This window comes from Ranitomeya imitator, chromosome 1, assembly GCF_032444005.1.
Source record: "Ranitomeya imitator isolate aRanImi1 chromosome 1, aRanImi1.pri, whole genome shotgun sequence".
NCBI classification, from domain to species: domain Eukaryota; kingdom Metazoa; phylum Chordata; class Amphibia; order Anura; family Dendrobatidae; genus Ranitomeya; species Ranitomeya imitator.
In genome coordinates, this window is record NC_091282.1 from 1,010,726,750 (window position 1) to 1,010,753,204 (window position 26,455).

At 39.6% G+C, this 26,455-nt stretch overlaps 1 protein-coding gene across 1 annotated transcript in view; it reads right to left on the minus strand.

Annotated features, from left to right (window-relative positions):
* Nucleotides 1-26,455, minus strand: part of SLC7A11 (solute carrier family 7 member 11) — a 478,205-nt gene that overhangs the window by 111,459 nt on the left and 340,291 nt on the right. The window contains exons 7-9 of the mRNA XM_069743955.1: nt 25,032-25,155; nt 22,893-22,996; nt 18,043-18,139 (exon numbers count right to left, since the gene is read on the minus strand). Of these exons, the coding sequence (XP_069600056.1) occupies nt 18,043-18,139; nt 22,893-22,996; nt 25,032-25,155 (325 nt within the window). The remainder of the gene's footprint in view (nt 1-18,042; nt 18,140-22,892; nt 22,997-25,031; nt 25,156-26,455) is intronic.

Sequence of the window (26,455 nt, forward strand, 5' to 3'; positions counted from 1 at the left end):
GTTAGACCGCACATGGAGTACTGTGTCCAGTTTTGGGCACCGGTGCTCAGGAAGGATATAATGGAACTAGAGAGAGTACAAAGGAGGGAAACAAAATTAATAAAGGGGATGGGAGAACTACAATACCCAGATAGATTAGCGAAATTAGGATTATTTAGTCTAGAAAAAAGACGACTGAGGGGCGATCTAATAACCATGTATAAGTATATAAGGGGACAATACAAATATCTCGCTGAGGATCTGTTTATACCAAGGAAGGTGACGGGCACAAGGGGGCATTCTTTGCGTCTGGAGGAGAGAAGGTTTTTCCACCAACATAGAAGAGGATTCTTTACTGTTAGGGCAGTGAGAATCTGGAATTGCTTGCCTGAGGAGGTGGTGATGGCGAACTCAGGCGAGGGGTTCAAGAGAGGCCTGGATGTCTTCCTGGAGCAGAACAATATTGTATCATACAATTATTAGGTTCTGTAGAAGGACGTAGATCTGGGGATTTATTATGATGGAATATAGGCTGAACTGGATGGACAAATGTCTTTTTTTGGCCTTACTAACTATGTTACTATGTTACTATGTTAAATACATTTCTTCATCTAAATAAAAAAAAAACAATAAAAGTGCACATATTTAGTATCGCCGTGTCCGTAACGACCCTACCTATAAAACTGGCCCACTAGTTAACCCCTTCAGTAAACACCGTAAGAAAAAAAAAAAAACGAGGCAAAAAACGCTTTATTATCATACCGCCAAACAAAAAGTGGAATAACACGCGATCAAAAAGACAGATATAAATAACCAGGGTACCGCTGAAAACGTCATCTTGTCCCGCAAAAAATGTGCCACCATACAGCATCATCAGCAAAAAAATAAAAAAGTTATAGTCCTGAGAATAAAGCGATGCAAAAATAATTATTTTTTCTGTAAAATAGTTTTTATCGTATAAAAGCGCCAAAACATAAAAAAGTGATATAAATGAGGTGTCGCTGTAATCGTACTGAACAGAAGAATAAAACTGCTTTATCAATTTTACCAAACGCAGAACGGTATAAACGCCTCCCCCAAAAGAAATTCATGAATAGCTGGTTTTTGGTCATTCTTCCTCACAAAAATCGGAATAAAAAGCGATCAAAAAATGTCACGTGCCCGAAAATGTTACCAATAAAAACGTCAACTCGTCCCGCAAAAACAAAACCTCACATGACTCTGTGGACCAAAATATGGAATATTTATAGCTCTCAAAATGTGGTAATGCAAAAAATATTTTTTCAAATAAAAAGCGTCTTTCAGTGTGTGACGGCTGCCAATCATAAAAACCCGCTAAAAAACTCGCTATAAAAGTAAATCAAACCCCCCTTCATCACCCCCTTAGTTTGGGAAAAATAAAAAAAAATGTATTTATTTCCATTTTCCCATTAGGGCTAGGGTTAGGGCTAGAGTTGGGGTTAGGGCTAGGGTTAGGGCTAGGGTTAGGGCTAGGGCTAGGGTTAGGGTTAGGGCTAGGGTTAGGGCTAGGGTTAGGGCTAGGGTTAGGATTAGGGTTAGGGTTAGGGCTAGGGTTAGGGCTAGAGTTAGGGCTAGGGTTAGGGCTAGGGCTAGGATTAGGGCTAGGGCTAGGGTTAGGGTTAGGGCTAGGGTTAGGGCTAGGGTTAGGGCTAGGGTTTGGGCTACAGTTAGGGTTGGGGCTAAAGTTAGGGTTAGGGTTTAGATTACATTTACAGTTGGGAATAGGGTTGGGATTAGGGTTAGGGGTGTGTCAGGGTTAGAGGTGTCGTTAGGGTTACCATTGGAATTAGGTTTAGGGGTGTGTTTGGATTAGGGTTTCAGTTATAATTGGGGGGTTTCCACTGTTTAGGCACATCAGGGGCTCTCCAAACACGACATGGCGTCCGATCTCAATTCCAGCCAATTCTGCGTTGAAAAAGTAACACAGTGCTCCTTACCTTCCGAGCTCTCCCGTGTGCCCAAACAGGGGTTTACCCCAACATATGGGGTATCAGCGTACTCAGGACAAATAGGACAGCAGCATTTAGGGTCCAATTTCTCCTGCTACCCTTGGAAAAATACAAAACTGGGGGCTAAAATATAATTTTTGTGGAAAAAAAATATTTTTTATTTGCACGGCTCTGCGTTATAAACTGTAGTGAAATACTTGGGGGTTCAAAGCTCTCACAACACATCTAGATGAGTTCCTTAGGGGGTCTACTTTCCAAAATGGTGTCACTTGTGGGGGGTTTCTACTGTTTAGGTACATTAGGGGCTCTGCAAACGCAATGTGACGCCTGCAGACCATTCCATCTAAGTCTGCATTCCAAATGGCGCTCCTTCCCTCCCGAGCCCTCCCATGCGCCCAAACAGTGGTTCCCCCCCAACATATGGGGTATCAGCGTACTCAGGACAAATTGGACAACAACTTTTGGGGTCCAATTTCTCCTGTTACCCTAGGGAAAATAGAAAACTGGGGGCTAAAAAATAATTTTTGTGGGAAAAAAATTTTGTTTTATTTTTATGGCTCTGCATTATAAACTTCTGTGAAGCCCTTGGTGGATCAAAGTGCTCACCAAACATCCAGATAAGTTCCTTAGGGGGTCTAGTTTCCAAAATGGTGTCACTTGTGGGGGGTTTCAATGTTTAGGCACATCGGTGGCTCTCCAAATGCAACATGGCGTCCCATCTCAATTCCTGTCAATTTTGGCATGAAAAGTCAAACGGTGCTCCTTCCCTTCCGAGCTCTACCATGTGCCCAAACAGTGGTTTACCCCCACATATGGGGTATCAGCGTACTCAGGACAAATTGTACAACAACTTTTGAGGTCCAATTTCTTCTCTTACCCTTGGAAAAATAAAAAATTGGGGGCAAAAATATAATTTTTGTGAAAAAATATGATTTTTTATTTTTACGGTTCTGCATTATAAACTTCTGTGAAGCACTTGGTGGGTCAAAGTGCTCACCACACCTCTAGATAAATTCCTTAGGGGGTCTACGTTCCAAAATGGTGTCACTTGTGGGGGGTTTCAATGTTTAGGCACATCAGTGGCTCTCCAAACGCAACATGGCGTCCCATCTCAATTCCTGTCAATTTTGCATTGAAAAGTCAAATTGCCCTCCTTTGCTTCCAAGCTCTGTCATGCGCCCAAACAGTTGTTTACCCCCACATATGGGGTATCGGCGTACTCAGGACAAATTGTACAACAACTTTTGGGGTCCATTTTCTCCTGTTACCCTTGGTAAAATAAAACAAATTGGAGCTGAAGTAAATTTTTTGTGAAAAAAAAGTTAAATGTTCATTTTTATTTAAACATTCCAAAAATTCCTATGAAACACCTGAAGGGTTAATAAACTTCTTGAATGTGGTTTTGAGCACCTTGAGGGGTGCAGTTTTTAGAATGGTGTCACACTTGGGTATTTATAGACCCCTCAAAATGACTTCAAATGAGATGTGGTCCCTAAAAAAAAAATGGTGTTGTAAAAATGAGAAATTGCTGGTCAACTTTTAACCCTTATAACTCCCTAACAAAAAAATTTTGGTTCCAAAGTTTTGTTGATGTAAAGCAGACATGTGGGAAATGTTACTTATTAAGTATTTTTTGTAACATATCTCTGTGATTTAATTGCATAAAAATTCAAAGTTTGAAAATTGCGAAATTTTCAAAATTTTCGACAAATTTCCATTTTTTTCACAAATAAACGCAGGTACTATCAAATAAATTTTACCACTATCATGAAGTACAATATGTCACGAGAAAAACAGTGTCAGAATCACCAGGATCCATTGAAGCGTTCCAGAGTTATAACCTCATAAAGGGACATTGGTCAGAATTGTAAAAAGTGGCCTGGTCATTGACGTGCAAACCACCCTTGGGGGTAAAGGGGTTAATGAATATATTCTCTTTTTTCTCACTCTATAAAACTAAACTATACTATATTAAATGTATATTATTTATATGTATATTTTATGTACAATAAGTGTGTATGTGTATAATACAATATAAGTTGCAATACAGTACAGACCAAAAGTTTGGACACACTTTCTCATTTAAAGATGGAAATTGTAATTGCACACTGAAGGCATCAAAACTATGAATCAGCACACGTGGAATTATATATTACAAAAAAGAGTGAAACAACTGAAAATATGTCTTATATTGAAGTGAAGGCAAAAGGGCCAACAAGTGCTAAGCATCTCTGGGAACTCCTTCAAGATTGTTGGAAGACCATTCCCAGTGACTACCTCTTGAAGCTCATCAAGAGAATGCCAAGAGTGTGCAAAGTAGTATTCAAAGCAAAAGGTGGCTACTTTGAAGAACCTAGAATATAAGACATATTTTCAGCTGTTTCACACTTTTTTGTTAAGTATATAATTCCACATGGGTTAATTCATAGTTTTGATGCCTTCAGTGTGAATTTACAATTTTCATAGTCATGAAAATACAGAAAAATCTTTAAATGAGAAGGTGTGTCCAAACCTTTGGTCTGTACTGTATATACAGTATAAATAAATATTTATTGTTACATATATTGTATGTCAGACAATACTTCGACTGTTTCAAATGTTTTTGTTTCTTGTAAACTTCATACTTGCGCCCTTGACACCTCAAGGTGAAATCTATCACAATTCGGAGAACCAACACTGTCATTTTTCAAAATGGTTTTAAAACTACAGAAAGTGTTTAATCCAGAGATTTTCTAATTTCAAGGTAGACGTATGGGCATATGTGTGTATGCTGAACACTCAATAGGCTTAGCAAGTCTCCAGATAGCATGCACTTCAGACGCTCCTTAATCCATCCTCAAGCAATGCATGAATTATTTCTTATGTATGAAATGGGTTATTAAATGGTTATACGATTGTGACACTGGCTCCGCTAGCACTGTAAAGGAGATCACACCTGTTATTTTTTAACACTTAAACTAACACTGAAAAATATTTCTTCTTTATATTTAACAGCACTCATACATTTATTTGTTATTCATTTCTATTTGACATGAAGCAATCTTTATTAAAAGAAACAGGATTTCATAATCTTTTATAAAAAAAAAATAGAAACTCAATTTCCTTTATAATATCATAAAAACTTTTTAACATTATTAATTCCTAAATATTCTTTTGGTCTCAATAGCAATATTAATTGTACCTAATTTAAATTAGACACAAAAAATAATAACAGTAATACTACTGTTATTATTATTATTTTTATTATTAACATTATGTTATTTTCTGTCTCTAATTTATTTATTGTTGTTACCAAAGCCTAGAGGAATTTTCATTAAAATAGGTACAATTAATATTGAATCTACAACCTATTGGAACCAGGAGAATATTTAGCACTCCATTTCCCCTATCCATCAAGACCAGTAATTTTGTTGCCTGTTTTAATAAGGGGTCATGTTGGAGTAGATGCTTCTTGATAACCAGCCTTGCAGAAGCTGACAGCTGAATGTTGCACCCCCCAGCTGTGAGTTTTGCCTAGCTGGTTATCAAAAATACAGCTGTACCCACACAGTTTTTTTTTATTTGAATTTTTCATTTACAGTGAAGGAGCTTCCTGATGAATACTCCCATCAGCCAATGCTGTGCCTAATGCTGGTATGTGCATGATGTTGTAACAGCTAGTTTTAATATTAAGTGGTGGTGCACCATAAGGGATGATATTTTAATTATGCACAAATAAATGTTAGAATTTTAATTAAGATCCCTATTTTTTCCACTGGAGTATCTCCATTTCTATGTATATTCAACTGGCCGCTTGAACACCTTTTTTCCTTGTGGGAAGGAATGAGGAGAAATCCAGATACAGGTGAGCTGACTTGTGTGTTTTTTCTTCATTAGAGATAGTAAGCCGTAGATTGGAGGGCTGATATAGCATGTGTGATTTGGGTTATTTGGGCAGTTAGTTGTGGGTTTTTACTGTGTGATATTATTGTGAAAATACCGTATTCATGCTGTAATATCATCAGTATAAGTCGTCAGCTTGGGTATAAACATATATGTATGTAATAGACTGTAGACTTGTGTGTAATAAATATCCTTTATTGATATACTGTTTTGTCTCAGGTAGTATATAATATAAGGAAAAGATAATGTTGAGGCATTATTAAGTGGATATTAATTATTAATAGTCAAGTTCAGCGTTATTAGTTAATATCGGACCTCAATAGAGGTGTAGGGAGAGCTCCCCTTTTGATAACTATAATTTTAGTATTTTTAGAGGGGAAACCCATCCTTTATCAATGGCGAGCTACAGCCAACTGTTTTTCTTGTTTTGCTGTGTGAATTTCTGGTCATCGTCTGTGAACTGATCAGGCCGGAGGGAGGTGGACAGATTACATTGATACAGGGTGGCCTGTTGTGTAATTCTGTGCGTTCAGAGCACTGATAGTTCAGACGGTTGACACAGATTTTCAATACGAGCTATACATGGAACAAAATCTATAACAGAGAACCCAATCTTCTGATTTTTAACGTTTTTCTTTTTGCTTTGCTTGGTAATCTTTGAGAGTTTGGGGTGATCTTTACCAGCCCATTCTTCCAAAGAGTCATAGTCGTTCTCAAGGTAAAAGTCCAGCTGGTCAGAAAAAGGCATTCCAGTGGTAAAAGGACCTTTTCAAGCAGCACAGAAGGGACAAGGAGGGCGACCAAGATGGCTTCAGGAAGAGTGAGTATGGACTTATCGACCTTTAAAAGATTAGCAAAACAAAGTATATTCCACCCAGTAACTCCCACTATACCCAAATCTGCAGAATTGCTTTGGTCTGCCCTATTGGAACAAGCAAGTGGGCATGATAGCATGTGCATAGACAGACGGTTGGTCTTGAATAAGTCAAGGAGACGACTTCAGATGTTAGCAAAACTGATCTGTGTTTATGAGGAATTCCTGTGTAAAACAGATTCCCAAAATTTCCACTGCCAGTGTTGTGTGACTAATGTGCAGAGAGCGTGTGCCTTACAGACACAACTGGCAAAGAACGATCAGTATAATGTGGACAGAGAAAAGCTGATTGTTAGACTTGAATCACACCTGCTGGAAATGAAAAATCATGGTGTTGATATGGAAGCACAGCTGATTCAGTCTGGGGCTGAGATCAAAGCTTTTAAGGACAAGGCAGCAGTTAGTGATGCCGCAATCAATCAGTTGAATGTGGAGCTTGATACTAGCTCCCAACTGATTACTAGCTTGCAAAATATCATCAATGATTTTTTAAATGTGGTACTGGCCTTCTCTTTGTCTCTGAATGCAAGGTCAGATCCCTGATCAATTGTGCCCTGTGCAGGGCAAAAAGGGGGGAGTGAAGGAATAAGGGATGGATTAAATATTTTATCAAATTTTGATCCAATAAAAATGTTTTATGACAGGTATGTGCTGTCTAAATTACAAAGAAAATGCAAACGTACCATTGCTAAGAGTGCATCCTTAGTAATGGAAGAGTTTAAAAGTTCAAAACAGAAGGAAGTATGTTCTGTCAGGGCCCCTAAATCAGGCATGGCATGTGTTAGATGTTATGCCTGTGCTGGCTCAAGCCATATTGCCAGGTACTGCAAATGGTCAGCTACAAGGAGAGAGAGGAAATATCGCTCTGTGAAATGTTTTAAATGTGGTCATTTCAGACATAGTGCACCCATCCTTTATCATTTATATTGCCTCCTCTATGTTATTCTTAAATGCTAAGACTAAGAACTAAGTTTGGTATACTCACATGTTGTGACATTCTTTAATGGAAAGAAGAAAATGTAGCTTTTTAGTGCTATGCCACTGCTGCCTCCCTGGGCATGTGCAGTGTGGAAATGAAGCCGGAGAGGGTATACCGGATTAATGGGCATTGTGAAGGAAGCAGAGGTTTTGCCAAGAGGCATTGGTGATGCCATTCTTGCAATCCATGTTACTCATGCCCACAGGGGCGTGACCACATGATTAGAGAGATGACCACTCTAGGGAAAACAAGACCCCCACAACTAGGGTTGAGCGACTTTTACTTTTATAGGATCGCGTCGGGTTTCACGAAACCCGACTTTCTCAAAAGTTGGGTCAAGTGAAATCGGCCAATCTCAAAAGTCGGGGTCGGCCGAAACACGAAACCCAATGCAGTGCAATGGGATACTATGGTTCCCAGGGTCTGAAGGAGAGGAAACTCTCCTTCAGGCCCTGGGATCCATATTTAAGTGTAAAATAAAGAATTAAAATAAAAAATATTGCTATACTTACCCTCTGACGCACCCTGGTACTAACCGGCAGCCTTCCTTCCTTAGAATCAGCGCGTGAAGGACCTTAGATGACGTCGCGGCTTGTGATTGGTCGCGCGACCGCCCATGTGACCGCTCACGCGACCAATCACAAGCCGCTACGTCACCGAAGGTCATTCAAGCGCTGATTCTTAGGAAGGAAGGCTGCCGGAAAGAAGCAGGGCGCGTCCGAGGGTGAGTATATTCCTATGAGGTATATACTCACCCTCGGACGCGCCCTGCTTCTTTCCGGCAGCCTTCCTTCCTAAGAATCAGCACTTGAAGGACCTTCGGTGACATCGCGGCTTGTGATTGGTCGCGTGAGCGGTCACATGGGCGGTCGCGCGACCAATCACAAGCCGCGACGTCATCTAAGGTCCTTCACGCGCTGATTCTAAGGAAGGAAGGCTGCCGGTTAGTACCAGGGCGCGTCAGAGGGTAAGTATAGCAATATTTTTTATTTTAATTCTTTATTTTACACTTAAATATGGATTCCGATACCGATTTCCGATATTGCAAACATATCGGAACTCGGTATCGGAATTCCGATACCAGATTCAGAAGATCGCCGACCTCATGGCCGACCCCACACAGGGGTTGGGTCGGGTTTCATGAAACCCGACTTTGCCAAAAGTCGGCGACTTCTGAAAATGGCCGACCCGTTTCGCTCAACCCTACCCACAACTATTCAACCACTAATTAATATATCACCACTGCAGTTATAAAAATGATTTTTTGCATATGCAGCCATCAATTAGAAATTAAATTGGCCTTATTAGGTAGGAAGATATACAAGAAGGTAGTTTAGGTGACCTGAGAAAGCTGTTAGGCTTTCATTAAGCAGAAATTGTGATAAATTATAGTTTAAATCTTTGCTGCCATGGATGTGATGTTCTAGCTTGCTCAAAGCAAGAGATGTGCCACATTCCTCAAGCAACAGGGTGGCTCAGTGGTTAGCGATGCATGCTTGCAGCGTTGGGTGCTTGGCTTCAAATAGCAGCAATGATGATAGCTGCAAGAAGTTTGTGTGCTCTCACTCTGCATGAATTTCCTGACATACTGATAGATTGTGAGTCCCAGTTGGGACAGTGATAATGAGGTCTATAAAGTGCTTCTGAATTAATGGTGTATAAGTAAGTGCCTCCTAATAAATCAGATGCATTTGTCCAGCATGCTTTTTATGAAGACTGGCATGGAGACCAAGGTTTAATAAATGTTCTCCTCTAATTCTTATCTTGTCTTCATTCTATACCTCATGGACATGACATGAAACTGCTGGGAAAAGATGTAGAGTATTGACATGTGCCATTCTCCAAAGATCAATTGTTGTTTTTTGTGTTTCTTGTTACATGATTTTGTGAATGCCACTCATAGAGATATATAGTTATAACATTCTTAAAGGGGATATCAACTTTCACAAAAATGTAGTTCCTGGCCCTGATTATTATAAAATAATTCTTAAAGTCTCTGGCACGGCTCCTGGTATTAGATGTAGTGCTGACGTCACGTTGATAAGCCAGTTAGTAGCACAGCGGCTCTGCCCATGTTGACGCATTGCACCCCTCAGAGCTGCTGATTTCACTGATTGGTTGGCACTCTGTCGACATCGTGTCAGCATATCAGTCAATATCATAAACTGTGAGCCGCTCTAGAAAGTCATTGCTGGTCCCTGTGAGGGTGAGTAAAGTGCAGTTTGATATTATATAACAAACCTCAGCTTCAAATGTTTTATGAGGACAGCCCGTTTAAGCATATGTTTGGTTTGTAGAATTTGAGAAGTTACTGTATTGCTCCGTTTTGGAAGAAATGTTGCTAGGTGTTAGACTGGCACAAAATATGATACACTTCTGCTGATATTCAAAATGGCCAATGCCACAGTCACAGAGAAACAACTTGAAACTCAAGAAATCCCCTCACTTACTATTATAATACTAGCTTTCCGCTATGTAGAAGAAGGGTCTTTGTCCCCCTCAGGCACCAGGACCTGGGGAGACTCTTCTTTCTAAGCCTGCTATAGCTACATCCCTACATAAGCTATGATGGATCCTCTCTTCCTAGGCCAATAGCGCCAAATATTGATTGCTAAGAAGGACATGCAATGACTTTTCAAAATTTTCAAGAGCAACGTCTCTCATTGCGGAGATTGACACGTCAATCCAAATTTTGCTACATTTTCAAGCAATGTCCATGTTGTACTTTTAATTAATCAGTATTATTTAATTATTTGATGTATTTCCGCTATTATGGCTGTAAACAATAAATATTAGTTCTTGGTAATATAATAGTTATATATAATTTATAATTATTGTTAATACTACTACTAATAATATAAGGATAATATAATTAAATCAATATTCAGTTGTGGATTTTCTGTACAATGTGATGCTCTTCTCCTATGAAATGTACTGTATGTCGCATGCTTTATTTTCTGTTTTTAAATTTTTCTTTTTGCCTGTAAAACATACTTTTAACCACAGAATCAATTTACTGACTAGTCTTTTTCCATTATAAATGTGTACACTTGTTTGTGTCCTTCATTACAGTGGTGCCTCTGATGAGCCCATTGCGAATTCTCAGACGATGGAGCTTTACTTCACTTCCAATTAAGCAAATTTAGGTTTTATTAGTCATACCTCTGTTTCAAAAGACTTCATGTCTGGGAAGGAGCCTGAAATAATCAGTCCCTTTCCATCCATACGATCCCAGGGAACACACACTAATAAGAAGTGATTTACTTTCCTGCCTCTGAGAGTTAAATACCAGGAGCAGATGCACAAATCTGCCAGTGAAACTGATAACAGCATGATGCTGCATGGCCTTCAAATGCAATAAAATAATGGCAAGACGCAAAAGTAATGTTACACTAATGATTTATCATTTTCTTCCTAAGCAATATGGACAAGTTTAGGTCTCCAGAGAGCCAAGAAATACTGTTTAAAGGGACAATCAATAACTATTAATAACTCATTGTCGTCAGGCTAAAATTAAAGGTTATATTTTCAGCAACATGCAAAAATCCAAGACTCTGAATATCATACAGAATATCTAGGGATGTTTTTCTTAGCTGCAATTTTTTTCTCGGAATTATTCATTAAATTATAGCAAAATAAAATCAGCTTATACTATAATGATATATCTAAGGCTCCAATCACCCATCGGCACTTCATGTATGAGTTCTGTTTATTTTCTTTGCTGAGAAACCCATTATAGTATCTATTTACATGACCAGTCCGCTAAGATATGAAGACAAATCAGATTTTGAACTGATTTGCAGATTAAACTCTCCTGTTCATGTGAATTTCTCAGCAAAATGAATAGCACATGACTGCCGTTCGAGTTATATCCATATGCTGTCCATGTTTCATTGATTAACACTAGGAGAAACTTGGAAAATTTCTATCAGTTTTTTTTCTAACATGTGAAAAATGGAGTATACCCAGATGGTAAAAATGGACACGTGGAACAAAACTGAATGAAAATCGCATTCGATACACTGATTGAAATTCGGTCTGTTTTTTTTTCACCCAAGAAAAAACCTGGTGTGTAAATGGAGTCTTTGGGATCAAATCATAAATTTCAGAATCATAAATTTCATATCATGGTTGCATATCGCAGGTGTCATATCATTGGGATATATATATATATATATATATATATATATATATATATATATAATTGTCTAAGGGTTTTTCCGTCTGTCTGTCTTTCTGTCTGTCTGTCTGTCTGTCCTGGAAATCCCGCGTCTCTGGCGGCCTCGACCAATCAGCAACGGGCACAGCGACGATGATGTCATAAAGGATGTAGACATCCCGCGTCTCTGATTGGTCGAGGCCTGGCGGCCTCGACCAATCAGCGACGGGCACAGTATCGACGTAGATGTCATAATGGTTGCCATGGCGACGATGATGTCATAAAGGTTGCCTCGACCAATCAGCGACGGGCACAGTCTGCCGCGAATTCTGGAATCATCATTGTCCATATACTACGGGGACATGCATATTCTAGAATACCCGATGCGTTAGAATCGGGCCACAATCTAGTATACATATATATATATATATATATATAATGCCTACAAGTAGTATTCAACCCCCTGCAGGTTTAGCAGGTTTAATAAGATGCAAATAAGTTAGAGCCTTCAAACTTCAAACAAGAGCAGGATTTATTAACAGATGCATAAATCTTACAAACCAAAAAGTTTTGTTGCTCAGTTAAATTTTTATAAATTTTAAACATAAAAGTGTGGGTCAATTATTATTCAACCCCTAGGTTTAATATTTTGTGGAATAACCTTTGTTTGCAATTACAGCTAATAATAATCATCTTTTATAAGACCTGATCAGGCCGGCACAGGTCTCTGGAGTTATCTTGGCCCACTCCTCCATGCAGATCTTCTCCAAGTTATCTAGGTTCTTTGGGTGTCTCATGTGGACTTTAATCTTGAGCTCCTTCCACAAGTTTTCAATTGGCTTAAGGTCAGGCGACTGACTAGGCCACTGCAACTCCTTGATTTTTTGCCTCTTGAACCAGGCCTTGGTTTGCTTGGCTGTGTGATTTGGGTCGTTGTCTTGTTGGAAGATGAAATGACGACCCATCTTAAGATCCTTGATGGAGGAGCGGAGGTTCTTGGCCAAAATCTCCAGGTAGGCCGTGCTATCCATCTTTCCATGGATGCGGACCAGATGGCCAGGCCCCTTGGCTGAGAAACAGCCCCACAGCATGATGCTGCCACCACCATGCTTGACTGTAGGGATGGTATTCTTGGGGTCGTATGCAGTGCCATCCAGTCTCCAAACGTCACGTGTGTGGTTGGCACCAAAGATCTCGATCTTGGTCTCATCAGACCAGAGAACCTTGAACCAGTCAGTTCTCAGAGTCCTCCAAGTGATCATGAGCAAACTGTAGACGAGCCTTGACATGACGCTTTGAAAGTAAAGGTACCTTACGGGCTCGTCTGGAACGGAGACCATTGCGGTGGAGTACGTTACTTATGGTATTGACTGAAACCAATGTCCCCACTGCCATGAGATCATCCCGGAGCTCCTTCCTTGTTGTCCTTGGGTTAGCCTTGACTCTTCGGACAAGCCTGGCCTCGGCACGCGAGGAAACTTTCAAAGGCTGTCCAGGCCGTGGAAGGCTAACAGTAGTTCCATAAGCCTTCCACTTCTGGATGATGCTGCCAACAGTGGAGACAGGTAGGCCCAACTCCTTGGAAAGGGTTTTGTACCCCTTGCCAGCCTTGTGACCCTCCACGATCTTGTCTCTGATGGCCTTGGAATGCTCCTTTGTCTTTCCCATGTTGACCATGTATGAGTGCTGTTCACAAGTTTGGGGAGGGTCTTAAATAGTCAGAAAAGGCTGGAAAAAGAGATAATTAATCCATACATGTGAAGCTCATTGTTCTTTGTGCCTGAACTACTTCTTAATACTTTAGGGGAACCAAACAGAATTCTGGTGGGTTGAGGGGTTGAATAATAAATGACCCTCTGAAAAGACTTTTCACAATTTAAAAAAAAAAATAAACAAAGAAATAACATTCTTTTTTGCTGCAGTGCATTTCACACTTCCAGGCTGATCTACAGTCCAAATGTCACAATGCCAAGTTAATTCCAAATGTGTAAACCTGCTAAATCTGCAGGGGGTTGAATACTACTTGTAGGCACTGTATATATATATATATAATCGCCAGTTGGGACTTCCGGTCGCTTTCTCTGAATCCCATAAGGCAAGGTGGCAGTGTCACTTGTGCAGGCGCAGTTCGTGGCCACAAGGCCACGAACTGCACCTGCGCAAGTGACATTCATGTCACCGCTATTCCCGCACATGCGCAGTAACAGCCACAACTGCACGCTCTACCCACTTTACCCACGCATGCGCGGTAGCGACACGGCTGTTAATGCGCCTGCTTGGGGAATAGCGGTGACGTCTATGTTTTACATGTGCAGCCGCAGTAACAGCCTTGCGGCCACGAACTGTGCCTGCGCGAGTGACAGATATACGTCACCGCTATTCCCAGTAACAGCCATAACTGCACGGTGTACCTGCGCATGCTTACTTATGATTTTTGATTACCTCAGGGTAAATAAACACACAGCACACAGGGGAGACACCATATAGCAAACACCGCTCAAGAAACACTACACCAGATACCAATATACAGCACACAACAAGGAAGAAACAGTGCACAAAGGTGTGAAAGAGGTCAAATGACCCAACACATGCAATACCAAAATGCAGAGGGATGATGTAGAATAGATATGTTGGAAAGCGCATATGGTTTGAGACATGTCCACTGCTCCTGTCAGCACCACTAAGCACACACAGATGTTAATTTCACTGCACCCCCAATGCTATAGCACCAGGCCTACTTCTAGTATATCATAAGTACAACTAATCAGTGTCATATTAAAGGAGCATATCATTGGTATCATGTCATACATGTCAAAGGATAGCATAATATCACATTTCACATTAAAGGTGTGTGTTGTAAATGTTATTGAAGATGTATCCGTACTGTGCCTCTTAGCTAGATGTATCCCAAGATGAGTGGTGAGAGGTGACCAGTTTTGAGAAAAAAACATGATTCCTTAGACACTCTCTGGAGACAGCTATGTTATATGTGTCTACATTTTGACATACAGTGGTCATGATTTACAGTACCGCTCAAAAGTTTCAGGTCACTTAGAAATGTCCTTATTTTTGAAAGAAATTAACAGTTTTTTCCAATGAAGCTAACATTAAATGATTCAGAAATGCACTCTATGCATTGTTAAGTGGTAAATGACTATTCTAGCTGCAAACGTCTGGTTGGAATGCAATATCTTCATAGATGTATAGAGGCCCATTTCCAGCAACCATCACTCCAGTGTTCTTATGGTACTTTGTGTTTGCTAACTGTGTAAGAAGGCTAATGGATGGTTAGAATACTCTTGAAAACCCTTGTGCAAGTATGTTAACACAGCTAAAAACAGTTTGGCTGATTAGAGAACCTATAAACCTGACCTTCCTTTGAGCTATTTGAGAATCTGGAGCATTACATTTGTTGGTTCAATTAAACTCAAAATTCCATGTGAGAAATTGCCAAGATACTGAAGATTTCCTGCAACGGTGTGTACTACTACCTTCAGAGGAAAGCACAAACTAACCAGAGTACAAAGAGAAGTGGGAGGACCCGCTGCACAACTGAGCAACAAGACAAGTACATTAGAGTCTGTAGTTTGAGAAATCAATGCCTCACAGGTCCTCAACTGGAAGCTTCATTAATACACGCAAAATGCCAGTGTCAACACCTACAGTGAAAAGGCGACTCTGCGATGCGGGCCTTCAGGGCAGAGTGGCAAATAAAAAGCCATATATGAGACTGGCTAATAAAAGGAAAAGATTAATATGGGCAAAAGAACACAGACATTAGACAGATGAAAATAGGAAAAAGTGTTATGGATAGAGGAATCCAAGTTTGAGATGTTTGGATCACACAGAAGAACATTTGTGAGACACAGAACAACACAGAACAACTGAACAGATGCTGGAAGAGTGTCTGACGCCATCTGTCAACCATGGTGGAGGTAATGTGATGGTCTGGGGTTGCTTTGGTGCTGGTAAAGTGGGAGATTTGTACAAGATAAAAGGGATTCTGAATAAGGAAGGCTATCACTCCATTTTGCAATGCCATGCCATACCCTGTGGACAGTGCTTGATTGGAGCCAATTTCATCCTACAACAGGACATTGACCCAAAGCACACCTCCAAATTATGCAAGAACTATTTAGGGAAGAAGCAGGCAGCTGGCGTTCTATCTGTAATGGAGTGGCCAGCACAGTCACCAGATCTCAACCCCATTGAGCTGTTGTGGGAGCAGCTTCACTGTATGGTACCCAAAAAGTGCCCCTCAAGCCAAACCAACTTATGGGAGGGGCTTCTGGAAGCATGGGGTGAAATTTCTCCAGATTATCTTAGCAAATTAACTGCTAGAATGACAAAGGTCAGTAATGCTGTAATTGCTGCAAAGGGAGCATTCTTTGACAAAAGCAAAGTTTGAAGGAGAAAATTATTATTTCAAATAAAAGTCTTTTTTTCGAACCTTGTCAATGTCTGGACTAGATTTTCAATTCATTTGGCAACTCATTTGATTAATAAATGTATGAGTTTTCATGTAAACACAAAATTGTCTGGGTGACTCTAAACTTTTGAACGGTAGTGTATGTTGAATCCTGTGAAAGGATTTAATGGTATTTAGTTATTTAACTCACTTATATAGCACTATTAATTCCACAGAGCTTTACAGAAAACATCATCACTGTTCCCTATGGGGCTCACAATCTAAATTCGCTATCAGTATGTCTTTGGAGTGTGGGAGGAAACCGACGCAAACATGCAAACTCATTTCCGATGTTTTCCTTTGTGGGATTTGAACCCAGGACCCTAGTGCTGCAAGGCTGCAGTGCTAACCATAGTGTGTTGTAACAGGGTATTAGTCCTAAATGATAGGTGTATAACAGAGACGTAGTATCACAGATGTCATATCACAGGTATTTACCCACCTATAAATGGAGTGGAAGTGCACATTCTTAACCTCGGCTCCATTTATCTATTAGACCCCTAGGGAACAGTAATTAACTCTCAATCCTGAGAAAACTAGTTTAACCAGTTTAGGACGAGGCTATTGATCACCTTTCTTGACCAACCACAATTTCACGTATTTTCATATATACAGTTTAAAGAACTGTAAAAAAAATTCATTGTGATATTTAAACAATGTTTGCATTTACGGTATTTTATTTTATTATACATGGAAATATTTTTTTATCCTTGTTTCTTACTCTTTTTTTGCTTGGAAAACAAATGAAATATGAGTCAGTTTTTCATTTTTTATGACTAAAATACCCCTTTCTATAAAAATTATTTTTATATTTACATTTTTTTATGTATGCGGGGCTTATACAATGATTTAGATTGGCAATGCCAATGACTTATTATTTTTACCTGCTGTTTAATTATTGTTATTTATTTTTATTTATTTCACATATTGTGGTTCCCCTGAAAGACCTTTGGGGGCATTTCATTATTTAAATCCTTTTTTCATTTTTTCCCCTGTACTTGGAGCTAATATATAAGCCTCAGTTACAGAGGTAATGCAGCGTTCATGCTGCATTGCAGAGCAGTCTGATTCTCCAAGGATTCAGCAGCTCCTGCTTACTCCCTACATCCTGCCGATATGATTCTGGGGTCAGGAGGATGAAGCACTTCATATATGCTTTGCACACAGCGCTTGCTTAGCACTGTGTACACAGCAATTGGAAAGGCAGAGACGCTAAAAAAAGCCATCCCTGCATTCTCTTTGGGGAGCTCAGCTGTGTTTGACCACCAGTGTCCTGTTTCTGCAGCTGCTCTATTACAAGGTAACACAGGGACTGCCTGGTCTTTTAATGTCTATGAGTGGTCTGCAAGTAGTTAATAAAAGCTTTTTCACTAAACACTTGGATATATGACATTTGTCATATTGTTCAGTTGATCACTATGTTTTTTTTAAAAAATATGCTTTTAACATCAAGTAAACAGCACAGACAATGTGCCGAGAATCCACTATAAAAACATCCTTACGCTATATATGTACATTCAGAAAATGTACTTTCTCTAAATCTAGCGATTGAACAGAACAGGCTGGTCTATACTGGTGGTAGTTATAAAACATTCGCAATAAACAATGTAGCCCTGAAAGACATGCATTTTAGAGGATATAAAATGTATGAAATACCAGCAAAAAGCAACAATAAATAATCATTGTTAAAAATGATGTAAGTAAAAGCCATCAAAGATGTTCATAGCTTACCAAAACAATGACTGCTGGCAAAGGAGTATGCTTGTGTACATGAATCATAGAAAGGATCTCTGGAAGGTGACCTTCTCGAGAGGCAACGTAGAACATCCTGATTAAATAGATACAAGTGTTACAAATAACAATACAGTAGTTGAGCCATTTTGGGGTTTTTTTTACGTGTAAATTTAAATAATTTAATTATTTTACCAATATTTAATTTATAGATAATACAGGGCTAAATGATTGTGTATGTGAAACAACTGCTAATTAGCATTTTGTTTCTTCTTATCCTGAGATCTTATCCAATTTCACAATACAAACTGCATACACCATGAAATAGATCTCTTAGACCTGATGAGACTGATGCACTTCCTTTGAAAATCCATGACAGAATGGATATAAAATGCTAATAAGAAAATGGACATTTTATGGTGAATTCCTTCTAAAGAGTGAGACAGTTCATGGGTTTAAGATTATTCACTCTTGGCTCAGCTACTCAGTGTACCTGATAGACACTTATACTACACTGGGAATGGCATAAAAAATAAATAAAAACAATTATTGGCCTGCTGTTGATTTTTTCAGTTTGCCTCCCAAAGATATCCTGCTCTCTATGCTGAGCGGTTACGTTCGGGTTCCATTGTAAGACTCTGAAATACTGTACATAACTCAGACAAAACCTCTGGAGGAAGAATTCCTATAATGAGGCACATGCAGGCACCGTGGACGCAGACTGGCCAATGATTTGGCAGTGTCCATCTTTTTGAGCATGCATAAAAGCACTGTCAGCCACAGTTTCACCACTAAACAGAGGCCAGACGGAGTCCAGAGTAACTCTGCTGCCTCATTATAGTGAATGGGGCCTTTAGGAGTTTCATTTTTATGATGTAATTTGGAGATTAAGATGGAAACCCCGATGGAAGAGCTCACTGTAGAGCGACGGATACATGTTATCCCGAACGTTACTGTATGCAAAATGTTCCCAATAAAAGCTTCAACTCAATCGTCAAAAAAAGTCCCCACTTAGGTCCATCATCTGTTATCGGAAATAAAGGGAGCTTCCAAGTTACTGGTAGAACATAAAGTCTGGAAAAATGCTATAGCTCCTCGCCCCCCAAAAGAAATCCAGCAAATTCTGTATTTCTGAAGTCAAATGCCCCTTCTGAGCCCCGCAGTGTGCCTAAACCAAGTTTAGCATCCACATGCTTGGCATTTCTGTAGTGATGAGAGCCCAATTAATTTACAGGTGTGTGTCTCCAGAAGCATGAGCTGGGCATACTGTGCTGGTCACTACAATGTATTGGGCACTACAATATACTGCCCAATATACTGACGGATTTGCACTTTGCACCATCCATTGCTGCTTGTTTCTGGAAAACACGCATAGACTTAATATTGTCACTAAACCTGTAGATAAATTCCTAGAGGGGTATACTTTCTAAAATGGCATAACATGAGAGTGCATTCTGCTCTTCTGGCACTTAAGGGCTCAGCATTTGAGGTCTGCAAACTATTCTAAGATAATTTGTTCTCCAAGAATCAATTAGTACTCCATCTCTCACGAGTCTCACTATATGGCTAAGCAGTATTGTGCAGCCACGTATGGGGAATTGCCACATTCAGCAAACATCATGTGATAATTTTTTGTGCTTTTTTTACCCATTTTTCCATGTGAAAAATGTATATTTTGGGGCTAAACAAAATTATTGTAGTAAAAATGTAATTATTTTTTCTTCACTGCCCAATGATATGAAATTCTGTGACACAATTGATGAGTCAATATGATCTCTATACCCTTAGATGAATTCAATAAGAGTTGTAGTTTTTAAAATGGGTTCACTTATGGTGAGTTCTGCTATTCTGGCACCTTAGGGAATCTTCAGTTGGTTAGGCACCCGCAAACCTTATAAACAAAATTTGCACTATAATATGTCGCTCTTTCACTTCTGAGCATTCCACTGTGTCTGAAAAGTATTTCACAATTATATATAGGGTATTTTCTATCTCAGGAGAAATTTCACAGCAAATTGTGAGATCCATGTTTTCCTATTAGCCCTTAACAAATTTAAAAACTTTGTGCTAGAACATTTTACTGGTAAAATTGTAATTAATTTCTCCTGACCACCCAAAGGTATACAATTCTGTGAGGCACATGTGTGGTCAATATGCTCACTGTGCCTCTAGATTAATTCATTGTGAGGTGTAGTTTAAAAAAAGGGGTCACTTATTGAAAGGTTCTGCTGTTATGGCACCCTAGAGTTCTACCAATGCGTGCCCAAACTGCAGCTCTACACCACATATGGGGTATTAGTGTACTTATGAGAAATAGCAAAACAAATTGTAAGGTCCATTTACTCTTGTTACCCTTGTGAAAATGAAAAAAATTGGGCAAAGCCAACATTTTTGAGTAAAAAGTTTATTTGTTTTCATTTTAATGGCTCAACGTTATAAAATTCTGAAAAGCACCTGGGGGTTCAACGTGCTCAACACAACTCTAGATAATTTCCTTGAGTGGTGTAGTTTCATAAATGGGATTACTTGTGTGGGGTTTGCAATGTTTAGGCCCATCAGAGGTTCTGCAATAGCATGGCATTCACTATCTATTCACTATCTTCTTCCCTTCCGAGCCCTGCAGTGTGCCCAAACAGTAGTTATCCACCACATATAGGGTATTGATGTACACAGAAGAAACTGCTCAACAAATGATGTGGACCCTTTTATCCTGCTATCCCAGTGAAAATGAAAAATTTTTGGAAAAAAAAATTGGGGGGCAGGAAAAATGTATTTTTTTCATTTTCACAACTCATTATTAAAGTCTGTGAAGCACCTGTAAGTTAAAGGTGCTCACCACACCTCTACATAAATTTCTAAAGTGTAGTAGCTTGCAAATGGGGTCACTTGTGGGGTTTCTACTGTTTAGGTTACATTTGGGGCTGTTCAAACATGACATGGTGTCAGCTATGGATTCCAGCCAATTTTTACAATTCAAAAGCCAAATAGTACTCTTCCCATCCAAACCCTGCCGTTCCCACAAACAGTAGTTTTCCACTACATATGGGATGATCGCGTACTCAGGAGAAGCTTCTCAACAAATTAAATGTTGATTTTCTCCTGTTACCCTCGAGAAAATGCAAAATTTGGGGTTAACTCAACATTTTGTGGGAAAAATTTTTTTTTTAATTCTTTCCTTCCACATTTCTTTAATTCTTGTGAAGCATCTGAAGGGTTATACACTTCTTAAATGTGATTTTCAGCACCAGGATGGTTGGAGTTTTTAAAATTCTGTTACTTTTGAGTATTTCTTGTCTTATAAGCCCCTTTAAAGTCACTTCAAATGTGATGTGAGCCTTCCAAAAAATGGTTTTGCAAATTTGTTTTCAAAAAAATTGAGAAATTGCTGATCAACTTTTAACCCTTCTAACTTCCTAGTAAAGTAAAGTAGACAAGTGGTAAATGTTATTTATTTACTAGTTTGAGTGATATTACTATATGGTTTAAAGGCATAAACAATAAAAGTTTGAACATTTCCAAATATTTTAAATGTCCTCCAAAATTTTGATATTTTCCCAAATAAAAGCAAAAAATATCAGACTAAGTGTATCACTAATATGAAGTACAATGCGTCACGAAAGCAGAATCTCAGAATCTCTGGGATACGTTGAATCTTTCCAGAGTTATTACTACATAAAGTGACACTAGTCCGGATTGTAAAATTTGGCCTGGTAAGGAAAGTGGTAATAGGCTCAGGGGTGAAGGTGTTAAAGTGGTTGTCTAAGGTTCTTAAATAGCTAAAATTGCAAAAACAAGTAAATTTAAAATTTACTTCAAATTATAAAAGTCTTCGTTTCTCAAGAATTAAGGCTACTTTCACAATAGCGTCGGATTCGGCCCGTCGCATTGCGTCGGGCCGAGATTCCGACGCTAGCGTTTGTTGTGCCGCACAATGGGTGCAGCGGATGCATTTCTCCGGCGCATCCGCTGCCCCATTGTGAGGTGCGGGGAGGTGGGGGCGGAGTTCTGGCCGCGCATGTGCGGTCGGAAAAAGTGGTCCGTCGACTGCAAAAAACGTTACATTTAACGTTTTTTGCTCCTGGTGGTCTGCCACAACACGGCGCAACTGTCGCAAGACGGTTGCGACGTGTGTCAATACTTCGCAATACGTCGGTAATGTAACTATGGGGCAAAAACGCATCCTGCAAACAACTTTGCAGGATGCGTTTTTCCCCTAAACGACGCATTGCGACTTATTAAAAAAACCGCCAGTGTGAAAGTAGCCTAAGGGATTCTTAATCATACAGGTTACCAGTCACCTTTTTAGTCTTTAAGAGCTGGGCAATTTCATAGACAAGAAGCACACTCCTGCACTCCTGCAAGCCGTTCGGTACACAGCTCGCAAGCCTGGCTCTGAAGTTGGCCAAATCACTAGATCTTGCTATTTCCAGTGTCACTGTGCTCCTCTGATGCTGGAGAGGCAAAGCTGCCTCTCTTTGCCACATGGGAGTTTGCACGGTTCAGACCAGTGGCACATCCATGTTGCTGGTCTGTACTGTGAATCATCATGAGAAAAGCAGGACGCTGAGATGTAGAGGAGTTCGGTTCTCCTGAACAATGAAGATTAGTCAATCAATTTAATTTAGCTCAATATTTTGGGCAAACATTGGTGCGATTTGGAGCATTTTAAGTCACAACGCTCACTAAACCTGGTTCTCATTTTGCTAACACTTTTCAAAAATGTCTAGTGAAGCGCTAAAACAAGTAATGAGTCTAGTATATGGCGTGCACAAAATCATAACATTTAGCTTGGTGAAAATTAACATTGTGTCAGGGGAATAATAGTACTTAGCATTTCTAATATTTCTTACCTGGAAACGGCAAAAACTCCCCCATTCATTGAACCAAAGCAAGATAAAGCAACAAAAATGGGAACTGCCAGAGAAATGTTTCCCAGGAGACGTTCTGCATATGTCTGTAAAGAATTGAAGAAACTTGAATTTTTTTAAATTAATTCTAGTAGAGGACACTTGACAAAATAGTTGTATGGTTTAGATTTGTGCCAATTGTGGGTCTAATTCTTATATAACTAGTAGCTCCTTGAGTCCAACAGAAAGATCAATATGTCTCTGCTTCTCAGTTAGGACTATTTTGATCAGTCTACTTACATATTTGTCCAAATATCCTTATTGGCACCACATGTCGTAGAGCTGAAGTATTTGGGATTCATTTATTAAGTAGATGTCAGCTTTACAGTAATTGCAGTGTTGACCAAAATTAAGATAGATGAGACATTTTATATTTTTCATATGATTCCAAAGGTATCCAGAAATGTTTTGTAAAGCAAAATAAACATTCAAATTCAATTATTTGTATCTATTATAACATTGTAGATTTGTCGGAGCCTTTGTAATCTGCCCTTTCCCATACAATGTGTGTAGTTGTGTGAAGGAGGTTAATGGACCTGCCTCTGAAATATAATCACTGTGTAATTTATTTAAACTATTTCTATGTATAGCAGAGGTTTTGTTTCTTGATAAATAATCCTGAGTTTCTATTTAAAATTTAAAGGTCAGGATCTGATAAGTGATACTTAGCGGCATTTTAAAATCATTTCCCTTTATCCCCCAAAAAATCTCTAAATGCATTACTATAGTGATATTCACATTTTATTGGCATGGTGTATGGTATGAGGAAAAGGTCCTGTAAAAGTGTGTTTACACTACCTGACTTGCGGCACTAATCGACCATCGATCAGCCACTGTTCGCTGTTCCGTGGTCATTGAATAGCTAATTTCGATAGGAAGCCCACATTTACATTGTGCAGAACAATCAGTAATAGATCATTCTGTGTGCCCGGTATAGAATTGTTCTCGGCAGCGCAGACAATATGCTGCTGAAAATGAAGATCTTTTAACTAGCGCAGAGCCTCTCTGCTTCCCTCTCTTATGTCGAGTCAAGGAGCGTTTTGTTATTAATACGGGAATGGGCATGGGAAATGGGAGTAAGAAGCTAAGACAGGCCACCACTGACAGCGAGAACAGCTGATTGTTGTGGTTGCCAGATGTGGCAGCCCCATCAATCTAAAGATAGTAAGTGGTAACATACATATCTCCATGTTGATGAATTTTTGCTCTAGTAGAGCTCTAATCCATATAGATAAATATATGAAAAACTCGACGCTTGAAGAGATAATGTGAAGAAAATATTTATTGATGCAATCCAGAAAAAAAATGTTGAATATTATTTAACGCTTCATCTGTGTTTGGTGTGACCAACGTCGCCTGTTGAATGCCTATGTGACAGCGCCATTCAACACGAGACATTGGTGGCAGCAACTACATTTCTCACAAATCCAACTACCCCGGCAATCCACGCCATTCAGATGAAATTCTGGATTCAGGGCCAAAAAGCTAAATAATATTCAGGATTTCTTTTCTGGATTTCATGAATAAATATTTTGTTGCTTCATGTAATATCTTCGAGTGCCACGTTTTTCATATATTTATCCTAAGGATAGGCCATAAATGTAAAAGTATCAGACGGCCTGTTTACAGATCATCTCATTGATCATTCTGAAACACAGAAGTGGATACAAGAAAATAGAGAAGTATATTGGAGACCCACTTCTGGTTTTGGCTAAAAAAAACAAAAGTTTCAATAAAACCTAAAAGTCTATATGTAAACAAAATAGGTTTCTTGACAGATCACATTCAAGAGCTGCCATTTGACAAAATTCCCTTATTTATGCAATAAAATGAGTGGGACCCTAGAGTATCATAAAATGGTCGGCAAGTGCAAGAAAGCTATTGAACTGTTTATCTATAATCTAAAGTTTATATTTAAATTCCAAACCAGTCAATAAGTAAGATTACCGATACACTTTACAGAGATTGACTACTAACCCTGTAAGTGTTCATAGTAAAAAGTTCTGACAGTCCTGCCCTTTATTGTAAAAATCTGGACTGTTAAGACTTAAAGTCCCTAGAGCACACCAAAAAGTATCTTACCACTGCAACTGCACTGGAAAGGACCAGCTCTTCCGCTGTAATGGCGGTGTAGTAGGCCACATTGGTTAAGACGTATCCAACTGTTACAATCACCATTGATATGCATATTGCAAGAGGTATGTTTCTGATGAAGAAAGCAAGAAAGATTGCGTTACATTACGATTTATTATATATAAATGCTAAATCTATACTCAAGATATGTGATACTCCGGAGAATGAGTGTTTGGCCAGCAGCTATTGAAGGTGTATCTTTACCCCTGTTATCTGTAAACCTATTTCCACCAAATGCTACCCCGTCACTAACCTTACTCAATCTCTTAGGGTACCGTTACACTATACGATTTACCAACGATCACGACCAGCGATACGACCTGGCCGTGATCGTTGGCAAGTCGTTGTGGGGTCGCTGGAGAGCTGTCACACAGACAGCTCTCCAGCGACCAACGATGCCGAGGTCCCCGGGTAACCAGGGTAAACATCGGGTTACTAAGCGCAGGGCCGCACTTAGTAACCCGATGTTTACCCTGGTTACCAGCGTAAAAAAAACCAAACACTACATACTTACATTCCGGTGTCTGTCCCTTGCCGTCTGCTTCCCGCACTCACTGACTGCCGGCCATAAAGTGAAAGCACAGCACAGCGGTGAAGTCACCGCTGTGCTCTGCTTTCACTTTACGGCCGGCAGTCAGTGAGTGCGGGAAGCAGACAGCAAGGGACCTGACGGACGCCGGAATGTAAGTATGTACTGCTTTTTTTTTTTTTTTACATTTACGATGGTAACCAGGATAAACATCGGGTTACTAAGCGCGGTCCTGTGCTTAGTAACCCGATGTTTACCGTGGTTACAAGCGAATGCATCGCTGGATCGGTGTCACACACACCGATCCAGCGATGACAGCGGGAGATCCAGCGATGAAAGAAAGTTCCAAAGATCTGCTACGACGTACGATTCTCAGCAGGGTCCCTGATTGATGCTGCGTGTCAGACACAGTGATATCGTGTGGATATCGCTGGAACGTCACGGATCGTACCGTCGTAGCGACAAAAGTGCCACTGTGAGACGGTACCCTAACTCTATGCACAACATTACTATTCTTTTCTACCTGTCAGCATTTCATTCCTTATCCAAACAACCTTACTGAGAACTGGAAGACAAATGTTATACTTGCTCCTTGCTTCATGGGTGCAGCCTGTCATGAGCGTCCTGTTCTCGGTGCTATATGTATCTGTGGTCACACCAGTTAGGTTTGTTAAGGAGGTCATACACTCTAGATTAAGCATTGGACAATCATTAAAGGGAATTTGTCAGAAGGCTTTTGCTATGTAATCTGACAGCACTGATTCCAGAGATGCATCACTTAATTGACTGGGTGTAATGGTTATAATAGAGTCACAGTTTTCTTTGCTGCAGATCTAGCAGAGCT